General features: G+C 37.1%; 1 protein-coding gene across 1 annotated transcript in view; it reads left to right on the top strand.

The window, feature by feature from the left end:
* ATXN10 (ataxin 10) overlaps nucleotides 1-26,662 on the top strand; it is a 105,268-nt gene that overhangs the window by 75,273 nt on the left and 3,333 nt on the right. The window contains exon 10 of the mRNA XM_082076339.1: nucleotides 10,958-11,021. Coding sequence (XP_081932465.1) covers nucleotides 10,958-11,021 — 64 coding nt within the window. The remainder of the gene's footprint in view (nucleotides 1-10,957; nucleotides 11,022-26,662) is intronic.

The following is a 26,662-nucleotide window of genomic DNA, read 5'->3' as shown; positions in this document are numbered from 1 at the left end:
GAGAGGCATAAGAAGCTTAAATATCTGAAGCCCCGCACCTGACAGTCTGTTATTACTATATAAGAAGCAAATGTGGTAGATTTTCATCACTGCTGTTCTAGGTAATGTGGGCAGAAACTGACAGCTGAGTATACAGAGCTTGTGAGAGAGGGTTGAAAGGAGCTTGGTGTTTGATCATGTTTAAAAGAGGACCTAGTCCTTGTTATGAAGTTTATCTGAACACCTCAACCTTCTCCTGCCTTTCCTGAATGTTCCAGTGAAAGTCGTCAGGATTTATTTGTGTACTGACCATTAAATAAATATTGTACTGAATTTGGTTATAAAATGACTTGGAGGAAGAAATGAAAGGGCTTTACAGGGAAGAACTGAAATAGCAGGATTGGTATTTTTTATAGTAGATATTATATGTATATATATATTTTTTTACATTATAAAATAAAAAGGAAGCCAACAGATTACTTTGAAAAATGAAAGGAAGTGTAGTTGCTTTGCTTTGTATTTGAAATGATGTGCCACCTGTTTTATTTTGGATTAAGAATACTCTGTGATTTGAAGGTATCATAAAGGAAAAAGTTATTGGGAAGAAGGTATGAATTAGTCTCTCAGCAGAACACTATACATCTAAGTCTTTCTGCCTCCCAACTTGAGTCTTGGTTTGCACCTGCATTAACCTCCTTTGAAACCATTCCTGGTATGCTGTACATGTTGTTTTGCATTAAACGGAGAGCGCATCTATTAGTCCTGAAACAAAGCAATTATTGTAATAGCAAGATTTGCATTTTTTTTCTTTCAAAGGGACCATAGTTCTGTTACTTACATGTTTCTTGAAAAATGTAACATTTCATATAAAATGGAGCGTGAAATTGGCATTGCTAGGTGAGAAGTATGATTTGCTGTGGTATTAAGCGATGGAGTTGTATGGCTGGCTGCAGACTTCTGAAGGCTTCCCTGACTGATCTGATTTAAAACACAAGCAGCAAACACCATTAAACTGTCTTCAGGCTTTAGTAGTCAGTCAGGTCCCGCAGTCTGCCATTTACAGTTTATGCATCGTTCTAGAAAGGCATTTTACAGTCCTTTGCGGAAATGCTTGCTTTATTTTACTATGCTTTAATCTGGTGAAAAAATGTAATTATCATCGAGGATAGCGTTATACTTAACATGTAATGGGGTGCACATCCTTTACACACGTACTAGAAAATTAATGGTTTGTTCCTTGACCCGTCACTAAAATCTTGGAAGCTCTGCATACAAGGAAATGTGGACATGGAGAACAGTGCATGCTGTTAATAATGTCTATGTGCTGTTTTCGGTCTTCAAGCATGCTAGCTTTCTCCTCCTTTTTTTATTTCCCCCCCACCCTCCTTGGCTGTGAAGTTTGGGGTGACAAAAGTATACTCAGTAACTTATTCTTTACAGTTCCTTAAAAATATTTGTCACTGTTAAAGTCACTTTATAATTGCAACAGGGAACTCTGGGGTGTGTCACTGGGAAGCTGCCACCACTTGGGTGGTTGTGGTACTTTGCTTTTAGTCTCAAGTCTGTCAGTGCACTCCAAGTGCTGCAGTTCAGTCTGGCATGCTGTTGTATTTAGCTGCAGAATTTTACTGTGAAATGCAGTGATCACCAGAACAAATCATTGTAGGTTTTGAAATCATCCCAGATTTTTCTCACACATTATTTTCATCATTGGAGTATTGTGTCTCTCTGCCACAGATGAATTCATATGTCTGACATTGAATGTTTTTAAACCTTTGTTTCAAAGTGGAATAAAAGGAGAGTGCTATAATAAGTAGTGCTCGACACAACAAAAGTCATCATTAGAGCTCAGAACATCTGATTGGCATTTATTTTGCTTGCTGAATCAGAAGTTTCCAAGGAAGAGTTGTAATCCTTGATGTTGGGAATAGAAGCTATTTTTGAATACAGTAGAAACGTGGGAGAGTGATGACACATGTGGCCTGAGTAAGGTTGTGTATTCATCAAAAGAGGGTATGAATTTTAATTGCTTTTCCTCCTTTTCCATTCCTGCTCACTCAAAGTTGTAAGCAGCTGACAGTTTTGGGGAATATTTCAGCTGAACCAGGTTTCAAGGAGCAATTGGAATGTTGAGAGAAGGTAGAAGCAAAGCAGGTGTGTAGGCTGTTGGGGAGAAATGAAGTACCCAAGCTGACACGAGTAGTAAATTGAAGAGGTTAGCAGAGTCACAAGACTATTGTGCTGATTTTTGGCTAGAAGTGTGTGTGATCCTGTGTAGAACAGTAATGATGAAATCTTCAGTAGAAACATTCTGTGGTAATCTATTTTTCTGTCAATGTATTTCAAAGTTGGGATATTTTTATGGAATGCCTGGAATTTTGTTCCAGAAGAAAAGCTATTCCAACATAACACAAAATTTGAAACTGATAAGAAAAAACAAAAACAACCACCACCTTCCCCAGCAAAAAAACCACAGTACACACAACCAACAGAGCAAAGTCCCCCATTTTAGTTGAGAGGTGCTTAAAATGCTTTGTTAAGCTTTACATGGAAGAGAAAGATACCATAGCCACAAAAACAGTGGCAGCTTGCCAGAATGACTTGGAACTTCCTATTGCAATGGTGATTATGACAGCTGAAATGAATCATGTGACTTACCCAACCTTTATCTCTGTGTTTTTTCAGAACTTTGGAGTAATTTGAAATCTTTGTTTTACACTCTTCTTTAGAACAAAATAAAATTTTGACATTGCGATGATGTTCTATAAGTTGTGTCCTCAGCCTGATTCTAGTCACGTAGCTAATTCTTACATATAATTTCTTTTAACTTGTTGTTGTTGTTGTTCTGATGAAAGAAAAAAAAGAAAAAGAAGGACCTCTTTTGTAGCAATGATTTGAAATCAGCAAACGTAAGACCATCTGATTACTGGTTTTAGTGAACTGAAGATAGTGAGTGACTAGAAGCAGAGGAACATATACTCTTTTGTCGACGCAAATTTGTACAAATTCAACTGATGTAAAGCACAGGGTTTTATACTGGATGATTCTTTGCACTGTTTTCTCTTACAGCTGCTACCAGGGTAGGCAAAGACCACACTAGCAAATATTGTGTGTTTCAAGCAAAATCCATCTTGTGTTGGACCTTGCTTTATCCATGTTAAATAGCAGATTTAAACCTAAAAAGAGCTAAGAGCCCGCTCCTCATAGCAGCATCTATTTGTTACTGAAAAGTGGCTTCTGTTTCAGGAACCGTAAATAAGTGAATGACGAAAGCTGAATTGTTTAAAAAACAAAATGAACCAATTGTATTACTGTCTCTTGTGGGAACCTATTTTGAATTCTCAAGTGTTTATATTATCATCTCAATGGCTGGAAACTCCTGTGTTTTGCTCTTGGAAAGACTAGTGGAAAAAGTTATTCAGCAACTGAGATGACTTGTTACCCTCTCCTAGTAGCTGGACACTCTTGCTTCTGCTTGTTTTGGCTCAGCCCTGGCTGTGTGCTTGGTACCTTTGTGTTCTCTTCCCTTCCCCCTCAGTAAGGCCAAAACCATCATCTCCTAAAACAATTCTCTTCATAGAGTTTTAGGACATCGCAAAGGGATCCCACTATTAGAGTCTAAGATTTTTTAAAATTTGGTTTGAGTTTTGTTGTGGGGTTTTTTTTGTCTTCCAGAAAGAGGGAAGGGTCACCTCTTTCGGGAGAGTTGAAATAAACCTCATGTCTCTCTGGGAAGTAATGCTCAAAAGGGGAGAGTATATTTGAAATTACATTAATATGTAGCAGGAGCAACAAGTTTTGTTACCATGATTTCTGATTTTCAAACATTAAAATGTTAAATACATGCTTACCCTAAACTGTGTACTAGGTGGGGGAGCATTCTGGGGACACTGCCTTGACCGAAATGGACATAAAGATCTCGCTTAGCTCTCAAAGTCATTGACGCTGGTGCAAGGAGCTCTCAAACTAGCTAAGCAAGTCTGCTGTGATGTCCTGGAGAAAGGAGCCTCTGTCCACAAGTATTTCAGTAGATCTGCAGGATGTGGTGAACTCCAATAATAGACTTGATTGCCACAAGCCACAGCTGCCTCTATTCTAAGCCAAAGTGCCTGTAGTCTGCAGTAGACCCAGGAATCCACTAGCACTGATGGATTAAAGTGTTCTTTTGTCCTTTGAAGTAGAATCTCCTGTGTATCTCCTGTCAGTTCTGCTGCTTGGAAAAACAAATAAAGAAACCCAAAACCAAGACTCAGAAATGAACAAAATGAAGTCATATTTTTCAGTACCATCATAGCTGCTGAGGAGCCAGTATGTGAACCTAACCAGCTGATACATTCCTACTCTTAACAAGTTGCTCTGTTCCTCAAGTTGAATACTGGACTCTGCCCAGATGTCGAATTACTAATTGCCTGTCTTTTTGAGCAGGTCTTGGAGGAAAAGTGACTCCTGTCGGTCAGTTTGTCAGCAGGCCCTGAAGGATATATTTCTCATTATGTAGGCATTATGTAGCCCTCATGTGGTACATTCAGAAGAAATAAGACTTAGGCATATCTTTAATGATGACAAAAGACTAGCAACAAATCCCCAATGTCTATTTCATTGGATCACTTTTCTTTGGTGTGATTTAGTCTAACATGATTTTCTGTCAGAGAAAAGTCATGCAGACTAGAGACAGAAGGGACTCAAAGGGTCGTAACCATTCACCTGTCCAGAGCAGGACTGGTTAGAGTATTCATGCTTAAGATTTGTCAGGAGACTTGCAACATTGGAGACTGCTCCAGGAATCTTTGAGACAAGTGCTTCAGTGTATTGCAGTGCTTGACTAACCATTGCAGTTAAAAATGCTTTCTAAATGTGTGATGTGAATGTTCTGTTCATTAGGCTCATTGCTTCTCATCCTTCTGGATGTAGATAATAGCTTCAAGGAAAAAAGTGTGTTCTGATTAAAGGTTACTGTGTTCATAGGAAGTTTCTGCCATAGGTTAACCACGTTGCTTATGCTCTCACTGCCTTTTTTTTTAATGATTTGGAATTTCTAGACCTCACTTTTATTCCTTTCTTTATTTTCTTCCCGGCCAGCCCAGATATTTCTTCCTTATATTGGATTGCACAAAATTCCTAACTTTTTACTGTAGAAAACATAGTAATCTTAGTTTGTTGAGGAATCCTTTTTATTCACTGTCAGACATTAATACAAGTAATATGAGTTTATAGGAATGAATTTATATGAACAGTCTGGCATCTGAAATACAAATGATTTTAAGATGTCTCTGTTGTGTGAAGTCAGTGAATATGCACATTATTCCATCAATGGGCAAGAATCATAAGACTTTCTGGGACTGTTTCCGTTTGTTATGTACTCTGATAAATAGTTTCTGACAACTTTTTCCAGCTTTAGAACCAAGAAAAGTTTGTATTAGGGTAGAAAGGATCTGATCTTGAGCTAATGTGAGGAAAAGGATGGACTTGTGCTTATTTCCGTTGTCATAGCTCTTTCCTTTTTGTTGGAGTGAGATGGAAAAGTCTCGGGCTTGCACAGTTATTCAGACTGGAAGAGATTTCAGGAGGTCTGTAGTCCAACCTCTTGCTCAAAGCTGAACAAATCTTGAAGGCCTCAAAGATGCCCACAGTGTCTGTGGGCAAACCACTCCATATCCTCACAGTAAAAAACTTTTCCTTCTAGCCAGTCAGAACCTTCTTGGTTTCATTGTTATGACTGTATTTTCCTCTATTTAAACTGCTTTTAACCCGAGTCAGGAGAGTGGCCCTGTCCTCTTAGTAACCTCCTTGTAGGTGTGGGAAGGCTGCCATCAGGTTCTCCTGAAACCTTCTCCAACCCCAGTTCCCTCAGCCTCTCTTTGCATGGCAGAGCTTCAGCCCCTTGAGTGGGTCGCAATCTGAGTACCAAGGAGAGTTGCTTCATTTGGTCTGCTGGCTCTGTTCCTGTTGATACAGTTTAGGATGGATGTTAATAACTTAATGATTTTGCTCTTGAGAAGTATGTTGAAAGATAATTTCAGTAATCTAGAATACTAAGAGAAAACAGAAAATATAGTCAATAAGTTTGTTTACTGTGACCTTAATATGTTCTTTAGGCTGCCTGTGGTCATGCCATCCCAGATGTGTTATTCTTCCCCGTCTCTTCTACTTTACCTCCTCCTTTACCTTACATCCATTAGCCAGTTTAAATGAAATTTGTCAGAGAAGTATGGGTATCAGAAATATTGTTAAACTCTTTTTGCCTCATGGGAATCTGCAAACAGGTAGACAAGAAACCCGAGGTAGTGCTCCTGAGAGGGGAATCTGGGTAGTGGCAGATGAATCCCTGATCCGCTGCAAACTAAGGCTGACATTTGGCAGTCGATAGCACACTGGTACCTATGGACCATCTGCTGCTTGCATGGTTTTTGATACTTATATGTGTGTGACAGAACTAGGAGCATTGCAAAGAGTGCAGTGAAGGAACCAAGTCCAAAAAATGTGAAGTTTGCCAGTTTTGGTGCTCCCAGACGCCTTTTTTTCTTTTAAGTTCCGTAATGTTAATAGAAATATAATGATCTGGAGGTGAATGTTGCTTGAGACAGACTCTTCATCTGGTAGGAAACTAGTGATTTGTAAAGAATGTTATATCTAGAGCTTTTCTATAGAAATGGTTCTTGCTTGTTCCCAGTTTTGGACTTGTTTCTAGAGTTTGTTTCCCCCACGCCAAACACTTTAATTTGTCTTTCTATTTGTGCTTGTCAGTGACACGTAAAAAGAAGACGAGGCGTTAGCATGGATTACTCAAACTGTTAGCAGTCCACTTCCGTTTGTGAGAACACATTTACTTTTGCTTATCTTTAGTTACACCAAATGAAACTTCTACAAAATAGAAGTATTTCTGTGACTGAAACAAACACATTTCTCATTCTGCCTTCTGCATCGATTGAAGACTCAGGATCAGTTGCATTATAGAGGAAGAACAATTTATGTTCAAGCTGTTGTTATCTGAAGGCAGAAATGTACCTTTTGCATAATATTATTTTTATAGTTGACTAAGTAATGTTTCTAATACTTGAAGAGTTAACAATTCTTTGAAGAGATTATTTTTGCTGGAGGTTTTCTGTTTTTTTCTGTATAGTTGCTGGACCTGGAGATTGTAGTTGCATTTTATTAGGTGTGTGCAGATTTCTTGTTCAACAACAAGCACTGTCATGCTTGGAGAATTTGCATTTTTACCTCTGAGCTTGGCTCCATTGCTGCTGGAGTGAAAGATTCAAGAAACAGTCTACAGTTAATTTATATTTTCTCTGGGCTTTGCTGTGGATGATAATGACAATTACTTCTGTGAATTTCATTTAAAAATACTGGGAAATTATCAGAGGTAGTTCTGTTCAGGCAGTTATCCTTCATTATGCTAGGGACCTTATTTATATATTGGTTAATAAATAAGAATTCTGGAAGATATCATTAAAACTTTAGTTTTGGGCTGAATAAACTCATTTGTTATCAAAACAAAAAGCACAGCTTTTTCCTTAGGACTGACATGTCCCAAACCATCCGAATAAAACTGTGTTGTTCCTTGGCTGTGGGGGCAGTGGGTGTATGTGGTCTGGGTTGGTCACTTTCATAAGCTCTTGTTTAACATTTATATAGCATCTCTGCCTACATGGGCTTCTGTTCGGTGTTTGGTTTAAGTAATTGAAATGGATTGTTAAATTCCTGATACAAAGAGGGAAAAAAGCCTAGCAGTCACTTTGTCACCAGGGAAGGCGTTTTCTTTTAGGTATAACACATTTACACTTCTCACTGGCATGATACCGATCTTCATTATGTTTCAAAGGCAATACAGAAATCAAGTGAGACAGCAATGTAAAGCTGTGTTGTGAAAGATGTCTTTCTTAACTGACAGAGACAGACACTTGCCTTTGAATGATGGATGTTCTATTTTTTCTGCTTTTTGGAAAACAACTTCAGAAACTGACACAATAACATGAGGGCAAAAGTTTTGGTACTAACTGGACTGAAGCACTAGAGATCTCTAGCACAGAGCCTTATGTTTTAAATTTTAAACTTAAGTAACCTTTGTAATTAACATAAATGTGATTGAGAGTTCAGCCTACACATAGGCTGCAGCTTCTTTTATTGTTTCAGTGTAGTTCAGAATAAAGCCTTATAGTTATTCATAATAAAATAACCATGTAAGTGTTTTTTACAATTCAGTGCAGTTCCGTGTTATTGGTCAGCTATCTGTCAATAATGTAATCAGAGAATAGGTTTAGTAATCTTTTGTAACACAGGCCAATGTGAGCAATCGTGTTTACAGTACGGACATCAGAACTGTCTAGTCCTTAGTTTCTGTCTATAATCTCTTCCAAAATCCAGATGGAATACAGCCAGTTTCACACCAACCACTACATGTTTTCTTCTCAGGAGGTTTTTGCACCTTGTTTAAAGTGAGATTTGGGACTTGTGCAATACTGACTCCTTTCCCAAGCCCTGAAGAAGATCCCTGCAAAAGGTCCACTGCTGTACTCTGCATTTCACAGACATTTCTCTTCAAAGGAAAAACTCTGAGGCCAACAATTAGTTGAAAAAATTCACTAACCTCTTTGTATTGGGCAGCATAGATCCAATGAATCTCTGTAAAAGGTTGAAACCTAGGAGGATGGTTTCCTGACATTTACAAAATCTGCTGGTGTGAGAGTGAGATTTGAGCGACTCTTGCCATACAAGTAGGACAGCCAGGTGGGAGATAGTAATTCCTTCCTTTGACTATCTGTGGCATTCTTGTTGAAGAAAAGTCTCTGCTACATGCAGAGCAATTACTGAGCTGGCATGAATTTTAGGTTACCATAAAATTCTACTTTAGCAGATTACTGCTGGTTGATGAACAGCTGGCGTGGACTGGAAATGCTCTAGCAGTGGTTGCTCAGGAATAAAAGGTCTTCGTTCCACAAGTCACTCAGAGAAGTGTATAGATTTGTCTTGGGTGTTGTATTATACAAGTTTTCTCTCCCTTGCTTCATTTTATTGTATAGTAAGTCACAAGTTACATAGTAACACTGGTGTCGTGGTGACAAGAGTTATACCTAACTTGGTCAAATTCTATGTGCCGTTTAATTGTACGCTGTTCAAGAGACTCTCAGTGGGTTCATAAGGCAGTGGTAGTTTGGAATGGGTTTTTATGTTAAAGTATCACTAAGGCTTTGGTTTCCTGCTTCTGTTCCCACTTTGCTTTGAAGGAATCTCATTATATTTCTGCAGTAATGTTCTGAAGTGTCTGCAGTAATGTTTTGAAGCGTGTGTGGATTTTAATTAAAATTTTCCTTTCCCCAAATACTCACTATGTTGACTGAACATCTCGTTTGAATCTAACTGGAACAGATTGCATGGTTTATTTCAGTTGACAGCACTTAATCTAGATTAATTTGTACTGTTCAGCATTTCACCGATGCAAAATAAAAGGTAACATTGTAGGCTACAGCATGAAAATCAAAGAACTAATATTTCCCAAGCACATGCAAGTACTGTATTACTGAAGGGTCACTGTTTGTTCAAGCTTTGAAGTATAACATCATGCATGTTTTGGACAAAACACAAAAATTTCGTGGAAAGAATGTATATTTTAAAACTTGTGTTATTAACTGTATTTAATGTAGGTATAGTTATGCATGTTATGAGCACAGATGTGCCAGTTAGGTCTTAAGAGCTAGCAATGCTCTTTGCTTTTCTTACAGGTAAGCCTTGCCTGTTTGTGTATCCGTCTCTGTTACTTTCTCATGTTGTAGCTTGAGAGTCTGCAATAAGATTATCTGAAAAGGATCTTGTAAGAGGGATGTGCTAAGATTTGTCTCTGAACTCAGTTTTACTGATGGATAGTCTGTTTTGGATTTCACATCTAAATCTCCTACTCAACTTTCCTCTCTTATGATAGAACGTGCATTTCAGAAAGCTGATCCATCCTGCAGTATAAACTTTGTGTGCTGCTGTTTTACATGGTACAAAAAACCACATCATATTTTGAGAAAAAAAAGATGGAAGAGAGAATCTCATCATGAAACTGCAATCTAAATTGACATTCTGTCTAAATTCCTTTGCCTGCTAGGTTTTGGGTTGAAATTAAATTTTAAGGAATTAAAGAATTTAAGATTTGGACAAGTACAGTTTGGCTATTAGAGAATCACAGAATGGTTGAGGTTGGAAGGGACTTGTAGAGGAACCTCTTGTCCAACCCCCCTGCTTAAATGCAGATCATGTTGCCCAGAACCATGTCCAGGTAGTTTAAAGAGTATAAATAATATACTGGTATAAGAATATGAATAATTAATCCTCACACTTTCAAGTAATTTTGAAACTTCTGTAATTAAAAAAAAAAAAAAAACAAACACAACAACAACAAAAACGCTTGTATGTCTTAAGAAGGTATTTCCAAGGTTGAAATTTTGCAGATAATTCAGAACAGGTTTTCATTTAAATAAGTAACACTTTCTGAAGTTATAAATAGGCATGATGATGTATGGTATTACAATGTACCTGAGAAGTCTAGATAAATTTCTTATGGAATATACTTTTCTTAAGATAATTATGCTACATATTATTGTTAATGTCAGCTTGGCCTGAGTTCCTGGTAGTGGGGTTGTGTACATATGAGTCTATTAGGGTTATATGTTATTAACTCATCCACACAAACAAATGTATTAGTGTAATTTGTGAAGTCACATGTGCGTGTATATAGAAAATAAAAATAGACAGATCTCATATTTGCTGATTTGCTAATTTGCTAAATGAAGGAAGAATGTGAAATTAATATTTGCTTGTATTCACTGTTTTGTGATACTTATTGCTGATAATAGCAGATTTACTCTGTAACTTATGTTAACGTATTTAATATTTTTTATGAAGCAGACATCCCTGTTATGTTTTTACGTATTTCTTACATGAAACATCATGAGTATTGTTGAGACATCTGTTAAAGTAAAGATTTGTTTTTATTTAGGTTTATGAGTTAGATGGCATCCCCTTGATCCTGGACAACTGCAGCATTGATGACAACAATCCTTGTATCCTTTACAAAAGAATTCTGATTATTGAATATGACTCACGAGAAGAGGTGTGGGGGTTTAATATATTTATTCCAGCATTGCTTTCAGTTGGTACCTAAGTCTAACTGGTCTTCTGAGTTTCTAGGTTGTATTTAAATGCTTGGTTCAGAAGTCAACAAAATTATAAACATGCTTTCATGAACCGATTCTAAGCCGAACTGTGCTTATAGTCTGTTCCCTAAAGTAATAAATATTACTCGTTTACAAATGTCAATTCAGTGAGGTAATTGTGATAGCAATCTGAATTAGGACTATGTTTGGTTATTGCATCAGATCTTTTACTTCAACTGAAATCTATTCAGTGGACTGAAATAAGTACCCTATCAATTCTGTATGCTTATTAAATCTGACTGGAGAAGTTATTCTCAGCCCACAGGCAAGGCTAGCAAGCTGTAATGAAAATTAGTAATTGCGAGAATTAATGATGCAGATTACTGAAATGTTGAGGAGATTTTAATAAAAATGGCATTGTGCTTTGTATTTTTCTTTTTCCTGGAGTTTAAGAGCAGAGACTTTCCAAGATAAATTGCTGCTAGAGTGAAATAGCTTTATATTGAAGATAAACAGTTGCTAAGCAGACTTACCCATCTCTTCATGAACTCCATAGTAATCCTGCTGATGTGTTCAGTGAGTGAGCTATTATTTTCTGTCATCTAATCATTAGCTCTTTGTAGGTTTCTGGTAAGTGCATCCGGAAGACAAATGCCTTTCCTGTCTAGAGTAATGTCAGCTTTCTTACATGAAATAGGTTTTTTAAGCTAATTTGTCAGAAAAAGATCACTTTTTAGCAATTATCATAAAAACAAACAAACAGAAAGTTGTGAAAATATTAAGTATTCTCATAATAATATGCTGTAGAACATCATCTGCATATAAGTTTATCTTAAAAGGATGAAATAATGTAGGGACAGTTGATAGCAAGATGTTAACAAGCTGGGTGCAGGAGCAGTGGGTGTTAAGTATCCTCTGAGTTGTTCACTGTTTCTTTGTATGCAAGGTTTTTTTATCCATCATCGTTCCTGTAGTTGGAGACATGACAGTGTGTCTCTTGACAGTGCACTGAGTAGCAGAGTTTGATTTCCACAGTCCGACTCTGGTAAGGGGCACTGCTGGATGCGATGGCATGGGCAAGGAAAGTTACCTTTCCCTAACCAGAAGAGCAGCCTGAGAAAACCTAGGAAGGAGTTTTGATCCTGCGTTAGTCTTCCTTTGCTGGAAAGCACAGCTGTGCAGCAACTTTTAGAATGTCTTTCTAGGATTAATCCTTCATTTTAACTGTTAGTAAAAGAGGATAAACTTTGAAGCCTTCAAAAGGTAGAGTTGTAATTTACGATTTTGAATGAAATGAAAATAAAATACCATGGGAGCCTTTACTGCATTTTTGGGCAATGTGGAACTTCTGACACCTTTTGATACAGCCTGACATTTTATGGTTGTACTATAAACTTCTAACCAGAAGATAAAACTTTGCTTATTTGGTTTTTAAAGACTTACTAGACATAATGACACCTCTTAATATAAGCTTTTGCCACTGATCCATAGCATACAGCATTCAGGTAAATGAAAAAGCGAGTAGCACTTGGGCAGAGCAGGGTCTAGCCTGCTGGGATGCAGTTTGCTGCCTCAGCTTTTGGAGCACAGGTTCTGGCTGCTACTGTGTTTATCGTTCTGAGCTAGAGCTATTCCATGTGCTCCTGTGCTACATGAAGTTAATGCTCCTCTGCTTCTCTCCTGCCTCTGAACTTCCTCATCTGCTCTGTTCTCAGCGTGTCTTATGCAGGGAAGCAGAAGAGGAGTTTGCACAGGTTGTATCTGTCTCTACTTTCACCTGCTTTGTAGTGTATTGTGCTGCTTCTAGACAACACAAATCAGGTCCTTAGGAGCACGTAGGTGCCTGACTCCATTGCATAATACTCCTCTGAAGAGAATCCACTGTTTCTCTCTGTGCACCCAGTCCTGTTTGCCATGAATCCATTTTGTGACACTTGTAAAGCAGAGCAATGCTCTTACTAAGATTTCAAAGCCTACTTGCTTAAAACTGAAACATCCCCAAATTGCCTGCATTGTGACTTTGTGATACAGAGTGCATATATTTTATGTCTTTTCTCATTTCAAGGAAAATTAATTGAAGGGAAGTATTTAGGCAGCTCTCGAGCTGAGTGTTGAGCGAGTTGCTGAAATTCAAATATGATCGCTCAGTGATGCTGCAGTTTGCCAAGGTGGTGTAGAAAGCTGCAAGGGAAAGCTCAGTGTAGCTATTCAACCAGGTTCCTTTGGGGAGTCAGGTCCAGAAACTTCTCTTTGTATTCCACTTTCTAATGCCTGTTTTTGTGGTTTCAGGCTGTGTTACTCCATTTTCTTCTTGGATAAAGCTGACTGGAAAAAGTTTCTTCCAGATTTCTTTTATATAAGAACTTCTTAGATTTCCTAGTAAACTATTAGTAGATGCACATTTTTGTTGGAGCTTTGTCTGCTTCAGAGACACTCAGGCTCTACAGTTAAGATGTTGTTATGTTTTCTACTGAAGACAGAGTTGATATACTGATTTTCTACATTTTAGTAACTAAGTTCTACCTCCAAATTACACATATAAAATTTTCTAAGGAAAAATGTGACTTTTGTGGTAAAAGTGATAGGATTTTTTTTTTCTCCATGGAAATAGAAATAGTTTCCCTAAAGTATGTGATTCATCAGGAGAAGCTGAACTGCCCTGTTAGATGTTAAAAGAGCTCTTTATTACCTTTGAAAGGAGAAATCCTTTGATAAGTCCTTTTATTTGTGGCATATGGAAGCATACTGAAAGAGGAAATGGGTCTGCTCTTATCCTAAAATAAATTCCTTTGTAAACCTGTCATTACCTTAAAATTGCATCCTTTGAGATCCTGAACAGTTCTGTAATGTGCGTAGAAATATCAGGAGGTTTGTCGCTTCAGCCGTCACTAGCTGAAGTTCAAGTGACATGTTTCCATTGCTTTAGCTCTTTTGGTTTGAATTCATCTTTCAGTGCCCAGTTTGGGAGAACTGTTATCCTGTCTAGTTACATCTCAGGCAGACTTGTATCTTTTACATTTGTACTAACAAATGGTTCTTTTGCCTTCAAGTTATTTCATGAGTAAAAGCAACAAAAAAATCTCCACCCTCATTAGTAACAGATATGAAGATGATTATGGACAGTTACGAACAAATTTTCTGTACCCTGTGAAAAGATTATTCGAATGGGTATTTGAAATTTTCAGCTAGTGTAACTTTACATGGTTCCAGGTAAATTCAGTGGAGAAATGCTGAAAGATACCAGATTTTCAACTGATAGTTGTCAGTCTTTTAACACAGCGGAAAAGGTAAGTAGAGTGAGACTAAGAAGATGTGGTTCATTATAGACCTTGGGGTCTGAAGAGTTAAACTTCAGAGGAGGTTGAATGTCACATTAACTTTTTCTATACACATTAAATCTTCCATCTTGAATTGGCTGTATCCTAATCATAACTGACCTGTATCCAACAGAAAAAATGGTGTTTCAGCAATGCAAGTGGGCTTGTTTGTCTTTAGATTAAGGAGAGGTTCTTTCATGAGATAATTTATTTTTGTTTTGAATATTCACTTTATTGATCTGCTTCTGAAAAGCTGGAGGTGTTGTGCCTTTACCTATGTAACTCGTGTTTAAAAACAAATAAATTAAACCTGCCACAGAATAGCAGAGTGGGTTGGAGATGCCCATTTGGGTATTATCAGTGAAAAGTTTGATCCAGATCCCACTTTTCAAGTTATTAGAGTTGAAAAGGTGTTCTAAATTAAAATATCTTCTGTTTTGCTCTCAAAGCCACCATGTTCCTTGGCTCTGACAAGCTCTAGCATCAAGACAAGAGCCCTTCTTTTTCTTCTTATCTTTTACCTCATCCTAAGCTCCTTCCAGCTTCATTTCTGACCTTTCATAGATTTAACTTGCTAAAGGCAAACATAAAGAGGGAGGCCAGCCCATTCTGATCAAAAGACTGTTGACCCTAATCATACAAAAAAGGTGCTTATGAAGGATTTTAATTAAACCAACCTGTTTATTATTGAAGACTTTTCAGTTTACCTTAACTAAGTTGTCTGCTTTTTTGCTCCTTCCTGACATTCAGGCTCATGAGTAGCACACAAAGATGTGCCTTTTCATTTTTTTTTTTTTTTTTTTGTTCTTGTTTGCTTATTTGTTTTCAATTTAATGTCTGTCCTTAAAAATATTTATTATTATTTTAGGAAAAAGACATTATCCAAATAACTATAATGTAGTAACTGTTAGTTAAACTGGTACAACTTGAAAATCAGAAGGGGAATGCAGTTTTGAAGATCGAATATTCCTTTTTTTTCAGGATGCTTGCCAGTCTTACTCTTTTGAGATTCTTACAGTAGATCTCTTGATAAATTGATTTTGTGAATGTCTGAATTTAATTGGAATGACCTTTTGTAAGTATATATATTATAGTAACTCCTAATCGGGCATGTTTTTCTGTTAACCGAAAGTGCAGTCATGCTTGAAGGAAAAATACGCTGCTGTGTAGAGTGTGTGTGTGTACGTACACACACACATATATATATATGTTTATACACATGAGTAAAAGCCCAGCAGGCTATATGTTAGGAGTAAGAATTTTCAGCATTTGTGAAGGAAGAACCTGTGGTTGCTGTGGATATCCATACATAAGCCCCTTAGTTTAAATAATGGGTGAAAATGTAGAAAATATAAGTTAATTTTCAGATACTCCTTCCCTAAGCTTCTTCGATTATATTCGGTCTGAGAGTCATCTGAGAGATAGATTGAAAATACTTTTGATTTCATGGCAACAGCAAGTATAATTGTGGTTCATGAAACGTCTGGCTAAAGCTAGAAGAAATCAAGTTGCTATGGTCTACAACAATGTCAGTTTGTTTTTGTGAGATGCCAACAAAGAGTTTGGGGCGAGCTGACAGACATTTTATTTCTAAGTTCCAGAGTACAACCTAAAACAGGCCACATACTGTAAAAAAGCCTCACAGCTGAACAGAAGCCAGTAGAAAGCAAAAACAGGACAGTGAGTTGACTTTTTAGACTAAACCATCAGACAGTTGAGCATTTTTATGTAAATGTGGCTATCTCATGTACACTGGCAAGAAAATACAGCGTAATGTTGCATCAGTAATGGTTGCCTTTCTTTGGAAAGCTCACTTCAGGCACTGCCAATGCAGTTAGTAGTTTGAGGTGAGCTATTTGGTTCTGCATTTTCATAAACACACATAAGATCATGTCAGTGCAAAGAACCTAGACTACTGATGAAAAACATAATGACCTCCTCATGCCCAGTCAAGTTCTGCCCATTTGGAAGAAATTACCCTTTTCCTCATCCTGTTGACACTTGGCCTTGCTACACAATTAAGTCTGAAGTTTACCTGGGCTGAATGGAAGTGTGTTCTTTGGTAGCTGGCTCAAGTTCTGCATTATCAGAGTTTACTGCCACTGCAGCCCTTATCCTCAGACACAGAGCACGATTAGAATTGTATTTTCTGTAAACCACTACTGATTGTCACAATGACTTTAAGAAAAAGGAAGACAGTGAGTGTTTAGTGACCTAGCAGTGGAAGAAGAACAGAAATTTGTTGGCCTGAACCTTCAGGTTCGTAGTGCCAAAGATAACACAAAATATCAACTGAGTGGCAGCCGACTACCACAGATGTAACTAGGATGAAAAATTGGTCAAGCAAGAAGAAGTCACTATGTTGCCATACTCCAGTCCAATTCAGCTCCTATGTGCTGAGAATTCTTCCCTAAAAGCCTGGAGAGAGTGGAGGATTTCTGTTTCATGGCATATGTGCAAAACTTAGCTCTTTCTCTATATCTTAAAATTATATATTCGGATGAACTGGTCAGACTAGAAACTGGAACAGGTACAAGTGTGGTTATTCATTGAGCAATAAGTCTCTGAGAGGGACTTATTTCTTTTACCTTATTCAGCAGACCAAATCCTATCCTGTTCCTGCAAGTTGTTGTGAATTCTTTATAGCTGTATTTTGTTTGATACTAATGGAGCCTAGGGGTCTGTGTGGCTCATAAGGGGATCCCTCAATGTTGTATGATAAGACGTTTTTTCAATGCAGTGGTGGCCTAGTTTCCTAAATGATTCCCAAGAGGCTTCAGCTTTCCTGTTATTTCTCATGGTGAAAGGGGAAAAACACAGCTATTCCCAAACACTCCTTTTGGGTTTTTTTGGGAAGGTCATTGCCCACCAATGCCTGTTTCTGTCACTGTGTACCAGGTCATCTTTACAGTCTTGAAAGTAGCACTGGAAGTGACTGGTCTTGTTCTTACAGAAGCATTAATGAACCAGCGAGGTCTGGATTTCATTCTGAGTAGGATTTTTCTATATGATATTGAGTAAAGTCTGTAAAGTGGGATTATTGTAAATCTCTGAAGAGGGAGGAACTAGGTGCGTGGTCCCTGTTGAAAAGGGTACAGGAGGCATTTGTGTAACCTAATCCAGTTTTAAATCACTCTTGACTTTTACTTCACATCTGAGAAGCTGGGATAATACAGCTTCCATGTCTTAACTCATTGTTTGTCTTTTCTGTATGTTGCAAACTCTTTGAAACAGAACTCACTTAAAGGTGAAGAACCAAGAAAAACACCTACCCTGTCAGGATTAAACATGATATTGGGTAGATTTCACTTCTGACTCAAAGACTATAATTCTGAAATGATTTTTGTAAGAAAATGTTTACTTTAGAATGAAGACAAAAATGTTAAGTTTTCTCGTGAGATGTCTTACATCTACTAGCTGTATCAATAATCCACACCATTCCCCAAGAACAAATTTTCTCTTGTCAAATGCAGCGTTCTCCTGAACTGAAGAAGACTGAAACCACAGGAGGAATGCACAATGTGGTACAGGAAAAGATATTAAATTAAAATGCTGTCCCTTTTTTCTTCCAGAAATGACCAAGATTAAATTTGGTGTTTAGACATTTAACAAAATTTTTAATTCATAATGGTGTATTTCAGGTTGCTGGTTCTATAATTTGAGGATGCAATTTATTTAGTGCTTCTGCAGGATAATTAAAATACTGAAATTCAGAGTTCATGGACAGAGGGGCACTGTTAAGTCTCTTGAGAATATATAAGATACTAAAGCACATTTGCAGAGATGTGAATATGAAGCCTGTTCTTCAGTATCTCACCTCTACCTAGCTCCAGTAAGTGAGAACTACCATCATTAAAAGTGTGTGATGTACAGGATCCCTATTAGAGCTGGAGAAAGTTTAACAGAGCTATATAGAATGTAAGAAGGCCCTTTCAAGTGTTACATTATAATATTTCTAATCCCTTGAAAAAAGTAATCTCTGTAGGCACCAACTCATGCATGTAAAAGTAAGGAATTAAAGTTAATAACTCTATTTCTAAACTAAATATTGTTGTATTTGTCCTCTGCCCTAATCCTCTTGGTGGATTTAAATCCATGACAGGCTTGAATTCTTGAAAGAAGGTGGATCTTCCGTTACCAGGAGCACAAAAAAAAAAAAAAAAAAAAAAATCAGAGAAAATATAATATTTCACTGCTTTTATAGCTCAAAGACCTTGCTTGATTTTTCTGTAGACTTTCTTTTGAAAAATTCCCCTCTGGGCTTAGATGGACCACTAGAAATTTGATACCCAAAGATTTTTGGGGTTTTTTTGTTTGTTGGTTTGGGGGGGGGTTTCCTTTTTGTTTTGTTTTGTGTTTGTTTGTTTGATTGTGTTTTTCTTGTTGTTTTTTGTCGTGTTTGGGGGTTTTTTAAATAACACTGGGAGTGATTAAAAAATATTGTTGGGAATGGAATGCCTTCTACAACTGCCTTATCATGTTGCAGTCTGTGTTCTTGACATTGTCCCTCACATGCCTCCAAAGAATATTCAGATGTCATATGGCCAGTGCTTTGCATAATGTCTTTAATCTGACATATTTCTGTTGTCCCATTTTTGGTCACTGTTATTAAAAAAATCTGGAACTTCAGCTAGCAAATGCATTGTCCTGTGTAGCACCTTGTTATCCTTAAATCATTTTTCTTCACTTCCCCAGATCTTTGTTTAGACTTTTTTCTTTCTATTTCCAGACTGGTTTCCAAAATCTAACCTTTCGTTTCTTGCTAAGGATATATTTGCAGTCCATTCCATTGACCTTGTTGGTTTGTTCTTGTCTCTTGGTGTTCTGAGATTTCTTCAAGTAGATGCAACCATTTCCTGAGATTGTGGCTAATGGCTGTTTTGCAAAACGTGGGAGAAAAACCTTAGTTGGTTATAATACAGTTGCATCTTTCAAAACACCCATTTATTTAACAGCTTTTATTTTTGGATGCACACTGGACATAGTCTGGTGTTTATGAGACTGAAACTGGAGTTTTGTTTACCTTCGTTGTTTTGTTTATTTGTCATAAAGTGACTTTTGAAATTGCCAAAAGCACCAGGGGTGGGTTTTATGCTATGTAAGTTATTCAGGACTTGAATCAATAAAATAAATATTCAAGCACAATGCTGATAGTTAAGCTGTCATACAGAACCATGTTGAATCCATATAAATAGATTAATGTCCAGAGCTTATAGATAGAAAAAGAACTTCTATCCAAATTATGAGTCAGCTTATCTTGTCATCTACATTAGACTGATAAATTATAATTAGCTTGACCACATCTCAGGTATTAACTAGATTGGGCTTTTGAGTCTGGTGCCAAGTTTTTGAAAGTTTTATTTGACTGATGTAATTTCCATTTTAAAGTGTTTTAGTAAAGCAGTTCATTTCTATTTGTATGTGTATAAATGCACGTGAATATATTTCTCTGTGTAGGTGGAGTTTTTTTCTTTACACATCCAAGGAAATTTAAAATTACTACAGTTTGCCTGATATTTAATGAGTTTTTGAAGAAAATTCCCATCCCCCTGTGCTTTAGTGCTTTACATGTCAATGTCTGTGGTAGGTTTTAATAGTAATTTGATACATGAGTTTCAACTTAATGGAATTTTGCATTTTTTTTCTGTACCTGGGAAAAGAAGATAAGCTAAGGCATTTTTAACAGTTAGGTAACAGCAACTGAAGCTTTTCCTTTTTAATGTAACAATCTACTAACTCTCCAATACCTCTTGGAGATAACTAGCGGCTTTAGTTGTCATGAATTCTTAAAATGGGATTAGTGTAATAGAAGGGATGGTAAGAACAGCATCTTGTGACTGTGGAGCATTAGCTTGAGATTGATCGAGAGTGTGATTTCTTTCTGTTATAAAACCAGATGATTTATAGTTACTCATAAATTACGGGTTTCTATTAAAAATGTAAGTCATAATTTAAAAAAAAATTGGCAGCCTAAGCAGCAAAAATGAATGTGTCATATTCATGGTTTTGAGCTAGTATTACAAGTCTGAGTATAGGAAAAAGTAAAACAAACTAGAGGTTATAGCTTAATTTTTTTTAAAGTTCTGTAAGTTTTGGCATAAGAGACATGATAATAAAAATAGCCTGACATGGCTAAACATGTACTATGGCTTCTGTAGCTCTGGAGTACTTGGCTGAAATTTTGTGTTTAATTTCATAGTATACTAAGGCATGTTGGCACTGTGCTTTGAAGTCCTACAGGGTGTGAAATGAGGCACATAGAATATGGATAAAATGTTGTTTAGCTGTCAGGCATTCAAGACTAGTAGCAATCTAGGTATATAATACTGTTCAGTAGTGCCTTATATATTCTGTTAACTTAGACACACCAGTGATCTGGGGAGAAAAACCCCCACGTTGCTCTAGGTAAGAAATGTCTTAGTAATGCAAATTGCTGAAGTAGTAACCAGTCCTTTAATTACCACAAGGTACTATTCAGCTGGATGTCACTGGAGTGAGTATGAAGTTAAGAACAGTCAAGCGTTGGAACTACGAGCCTCATGATTGAGGTCTGAGTGTCAGAATTGGACAGTGCTGGAAACATGTTTCTGAATGACCTGGAGAGCTTGGACTCTACTTGCGGGACTGTAACAAGGAGTGAGGGGGCAACCGAATATTGTGAGCTTTTGCTTTTCACTTTTTCTGAAATTGGTAACAGCCAGAAGAAGCAGGCAACTGCATTGTACCTGTAATCAGCCATATAGGAAATTTTGTCAGAATTTGTTACATAGCTCTGATGCCTATGCTTCAAAAGGGATGCTGAAAAATACAAATGGAGAGAAGAGGTACAAGAATTATGCAAAGCTGGGGTTATGTGCCTCAGTTTCTCTCTTTAGTTCATGGAAAAGATACTTGCCAAGTGCCTTGATCGTGATCTGTGATTTTTATTTTTAATCTATAATGAAGAAAAGAATCGGTATTTGGAAACCATTCTAAAGAAATCTAAACTAGAAATAAATCACAGGCTGCGACCAATGAGGTATTTACCCACTGGAACAGTTTATTTAGTGATACAGTGAAATCTTGGGGTCAATATTAGATGTCTTTCAGAAAAAGGTGTGAAAATATCTTGTACATGAAACAGAATCAGCAGGCTTGATTTCAAGAGTGGTCATCTTTGTTCTGTGCCGAAGTGTTGGGCAAAAGAGATATAATCATCCATTCTGGTTTTAAAGTTTATTTGTTGGCCATAGATGCTTAAATGGATGAACTTTCACTGAAAGTTATACATGAGCTATAACATACCTGTCTGTTGATTATTCAGAAGATATGAGTCCCATGTTAAAGAAAACTGTATCCCACAGGGCACAATTTAAGAAATGGATTTATCATTACAGATAATAGGTAGGATGTTAAGAGACTGGTATAAATCCAGGTAGGCAGAAAGGTGGTGTTTGTCTGCTAGAGGAAGAGATAACTCCTAGTGTGGGAGGTTAGGGAAGGCCTGAGAACTGGAAAAACAATATTTAATGTACAATTATTTTCTGCTACAGATACTTCCTAATTTCTGTAGGCTGTGAATTACTGAGAATGTTGCCTTTGTATTGAAACTATTTTGATGAGTTTAAACTGAGTAGTTTTGCCTGTTAGTGAGGCGGCACAATTTGAGATCTTTCTCTGGCAAAACAATGTTCTTCTACAGAGTGGAATTCGAGCTGCAAACCTCAGTTCAGGTTTTTGGGGACAGGCTTTCTGTCTTTACCAAAATATTTTGTGGAGGCAAATTTAGATGGGGAGAGCTCACAGCCCACCTTGATCTTTCCTGTCCCAGTAAGGAGTAGTGGGAAAGGGCTGGCTGCAGGCATCTTATTTCATGTATTTCCAGTGAAGCTTTGCTGCCACGTAGTGGTGGAGATTGAAGCTTGTTGGGAGGTGGATGGTCCAACCCTCCTACTGATCTCTTGGACCAGGTGAGAGTTACCTGTAGCAGAAATGAACCTCTGCTTTAGGTTCCTCAGTGTAACAAATCTTATCTCTGAATAATGTGATCAGGAATATATGCGTCTTCCAGCATCCAGTGGTGCCTCTCCACCTGGAGGCTTTTAGGTTAGATGAGTTGTGTTGTGGCTGCTCTGCAAGAGCCAGGTCAAGCCAAGGTGGGGGGGATGGAAGGAAAGGGAAGAAAAGGAAAAGAAGGAGAAGGAGGAAGACATTCCCAGCTGATAGAGCACTGCCTGGTTGTAGCTTTTAAACCCAGAAGGTGGTGACTGCAGTCATAGGTGATAATGTAGTGACTGCTATGGAATAAATAAAAGTACAGTCAACCAAAATATTTTAGACCTCCGTATTGTAACTTCTAGGCAGAGTATTTAAAGTTTATATAGTCTGAATTCGTGAAGTTTTCTGATGCTGATAATTTAATGTCAGATAGAATGAATTAGCTTCTTTAAAATGAGTAAGCAAATTAAGATAAAACCTTTAGCTCCTTATGTTTCTGGTAATGACTTAAGCACAAGTAAAAGTTTTGTAAAAAAGGTAAATAAGTTGTAAGGATTTTCTATCATCTTATACAGCTTCTAGACTTCATAAAACTACTGGAACCCCCAACAGGAAGAAATTTGTAGAGCTTTGTAAGCAATTTGGCTGACTGCACAGGACTGAATCCTGACTGTCTACTACGTGTGGTCAATCACAGCACATTGATCCAAATGGTGATTAACAGTTGCAGTAGCTGTCTAGAGACCTCTTTTAATGGTGAGAAGAATTATCCTCAAGTTGCTGTGAAACAAAAGTACTTAAAAGGACTTGAAGGGGAAATGGTTTATGTCTTTTCAGTGTGGTCCGGTCAGGTCTGTACGTGGAAGCAATCCTTCCAACGTGACACTTTAGTATTTCTTTCCTCTCTACACAAGTTTTAGTGATAATTGAATTACTTGTTGAAGACCAGAAAGAAATATAATTAACAAGAATTATATTTTCATTGTCTCTGGTTTCTATAATAGCCCTATAGACCTCTTCCAGCTCTTAGAGAAGCTGACTGACTTTAGCTGATGCATAAACAGCCCATTTGACTAGGGTTCCAATCCGTGTGGGTTGTCTTTCTTGATAAAGTTTTGTATCTTTTCCCACATTTCATAAAATATAGTTAATATTTTAATAGTCGATAATCTGATTTAAATGAAATAATAGAAATGGGCAAAGAATATCCTCGTTTTCTCATTAGTCCAATGACTTTTTAGAACGAAAGTTTCCGAAGTAATCATTTAATTATTGAAAATAACTGCAGTGCAGGAAATGGTCTAATTAAAAAAAAAAAAAAAAAAAAAAAAAGTATCTATACTCTATAATAAATCAGACTCTCCAGCAAGGATGTTAGACTTAGAAATTCCTCAGTATTAATAACTGTCAAGGAGACTTAAGAAAATAGGTGTACGTATTTAATTCTCCTTGTTACCACGTTTCAGTATCTGTATTAGAAAATGATAATACCTAAGTTTTAAAACTTACTGCTTGCTTTTCCCAAGCAACATACTTTCACATTTACTTATGCATTGCTGTATATCTACCTCATCAGATTCAAACATTATTAATAATTATGTCTACTGTCTTTCATCCATAGAATCAAAATTGTTTTAAAGAACAACTCATAGGGATCCAGATGGCTCCAATAGACTTGCCAATAACATTTAATCCAAATTGGACCTCCTAATATGAGAATGAAAAGTGGGAATACTCTCTTTGGGAAATGATTTGTAAGTCCTCCTCTCCAGTAATGTATCACAATAGGATATTGGTTGGTGTTTCCTGACAGTATGTGGTTGTATTTTCATACACCATTAAACTTATAAAATGGTCCCTGTGCTATTGCAGCATTCACTCTAGCAAGCTCTTGTAGCCGAAACCATATGAAAAGAAACAAGAGAATGGTGAAAAGTTCCCTTTGCAGTCAATGGCAAAACACAGGATTTAGTGGCATAGTTTTTTGTGGTTTATGTTGATTCCAGATAGTAAAATCTTTCATCCTCTGGGGCAGATTGCCAGCACATTTTCTCCATCTCTCTTCCTTTCTCTCTGTACATCCCCCTCCCTGCTAATTGAAGCTACAAGCCAGGGGAGTTTAGATGATAAATTTTAAATTGCTGGATGAAGATGTTACACAAGTATGGAATGCAGGACAAGTTGATTCCATTTTGTTATTGTTTGTATAAGTCAAAATAACATGGGAATCCCATAGCATACAGTACTGATAGATTTTTTTTAAAGTTGCTATAAATGTGTACGAATGTTTGCTTTTATTCCCTAGACACAGGTAGTCTAGTAATGAAGCTCCTGCAAAATGAAAGAAATATTTTTCTTTCTTTTGTGCGCCCTCTGCACTGTGACAGAGATACTATAATCTTCACTTCTTTGTCTATAATATTAATTTCAGAGCACACTATGTCCTCTTGGAAAAATCTAGACCATTCTATGCAATTGGATCTACTGTGCTTGCTGCATTTCTTCTCTTTTATGCAGTTTCACAACAAACAGGCTCATGCTCTTATTTGTAGTAACTATGGAAACTTCAGAAGCTCTCTTTCTAAAGCTGAGCATACAATAAAGTGCTTAAAGTGTGGGTAGGATTAGAGACTCTAGAATATGTTTAATTTTCTCTCTGTGTCGCTATCTTTGGAGAGGAGCAAGAGGGTAATGTGAATATTAGCTGGAGACTAGCTTTAATCTCTGCTGACACTTAAGTCTGTCTAGGTCTGCACACAACCATCCAAAGGTCTTAGCCTCACACAGCATGCGAACAAGGGAAATCATGCATATTCATGACTGAATTTACAATGGAAAACCTACATGCAGAAAAGAGTTTTTTGAGTGAGTGAAAACGTTATTGAAACCATTTTGCAGCTTCAGCTACAGTAGTCAATAATGATAAATGCCATAATGATGATAGAGTTCATAAGATAATGGGGATGTCTTAGATATTATGTAAGCATGAATGAGTATGATAATGGGAAAACATCATTTGCTCTGGGGTTTAGCAGTTTTTTTGTGTTGAAGGACATAAAAATGGTGGTAACAGGATTATTCCCAAGGCTACTACATAAAAAAAAAAAATAAAATGAGAGTATTTTTTCTCTGTGTGGCACTTTGTGAGATTGAGAACTGTCATTCTTTGAAAATAATTTATATTTTTTGGAGGTATTCTTTTATGCAAGTGCTGTATTTTATGCAGAGTTGTAGAAGAACACGAGAATTCTGCTTGTCATCCCAGGAGCAGAGCCAGGGAGGGTGGTAGCATGTTTTTCACAGTCGATTGGGAGTATTTAATATTATTTTTTGGCACTTGTGAAATGCCTTAAATCCGACCTCGGAAAGACCTGCCTAGGTATCAGCCTTTGTTCATCTGTTTGTTCCTGTGCATCCGTCAGCTTGCATACTTTACGATTCTGAAATTTATTCTCACCATTGGAGCTGAGTGAGATTCTGCTTATATACGATTTGATTTCTTTGGTATTTTGTTGTTGTTTCACATACTCAAATGTAATCTTCAGTGGAAATATTCAGTTTATGTAACTTACATGTAGTTTGGCACTTGACTTTTCACTATACCATAGCAGTGATACACTGATGGAGAGAACAGATTGATATTCTCAGTCATAAATCATAGAATCTTTTAGGTTGGAAAAGACCTTTAAGATCATTGAGTCAAACTGTTAACCTAACACTGCCAAGTCCACCACTAAACCATGTCCCTGAGCACCACTTCTGTGCATCTTTTAAATACCTCCAGGCATGGGGACTTCATGCTCACCTGTTGAGGCTTTGATGTGATACATAATTAATTTTGTTCCTTAATTTCTCTCCTCTGTCATTGTCCCACCCAGATCCAGGACTTAGCCAGAATTTTTTAAATGGAGGAGGAATGTAGCATGCTTCCTGACAAAGTCTGAAGAACTTTGTCAGAAAAAACCCTATAGTTGTAACTGCTTTGCTATTTTTTAAATTTCAGTTCTGGTCTGGTTGAACATGAAAATAAATATAAACTGCTATTAAAAGGCAGGGGGCTGTTTCACTGATGCATGCCAGTGCAGGATTGTTCCCTAGCATGTGTTTCCTGTGATGTTCATCCAAGCTACTCTTCATTTAAACCCTTCGCTCTCTGCTGATGATTCCTCATGTGCTTTTTATTTGAGTCCCTTCCCTGTTCTGTTTTGGCATCGAAGTAGCACTGTGGTTAGGTATAGTCATAAACGTTTTTTT

The sequence above is a fragment of the Streptopelia decaocto genome (assembly GCF_964273445.1).
Source record: "Streptopelia decaocto genome assembly, chromosome: 1".
Lineage (NCBI taxonomy): Eukaryota > Metazoa > Chordata > Aves > Columbiformes > Columbidae > Streptopelia > Streptopelia decaocto.
The sequence above is the reverse complement of the archived record's forward strand: the minus strand, read 5'-3'. Positions and strand labels throughout refer to the sequence as shown.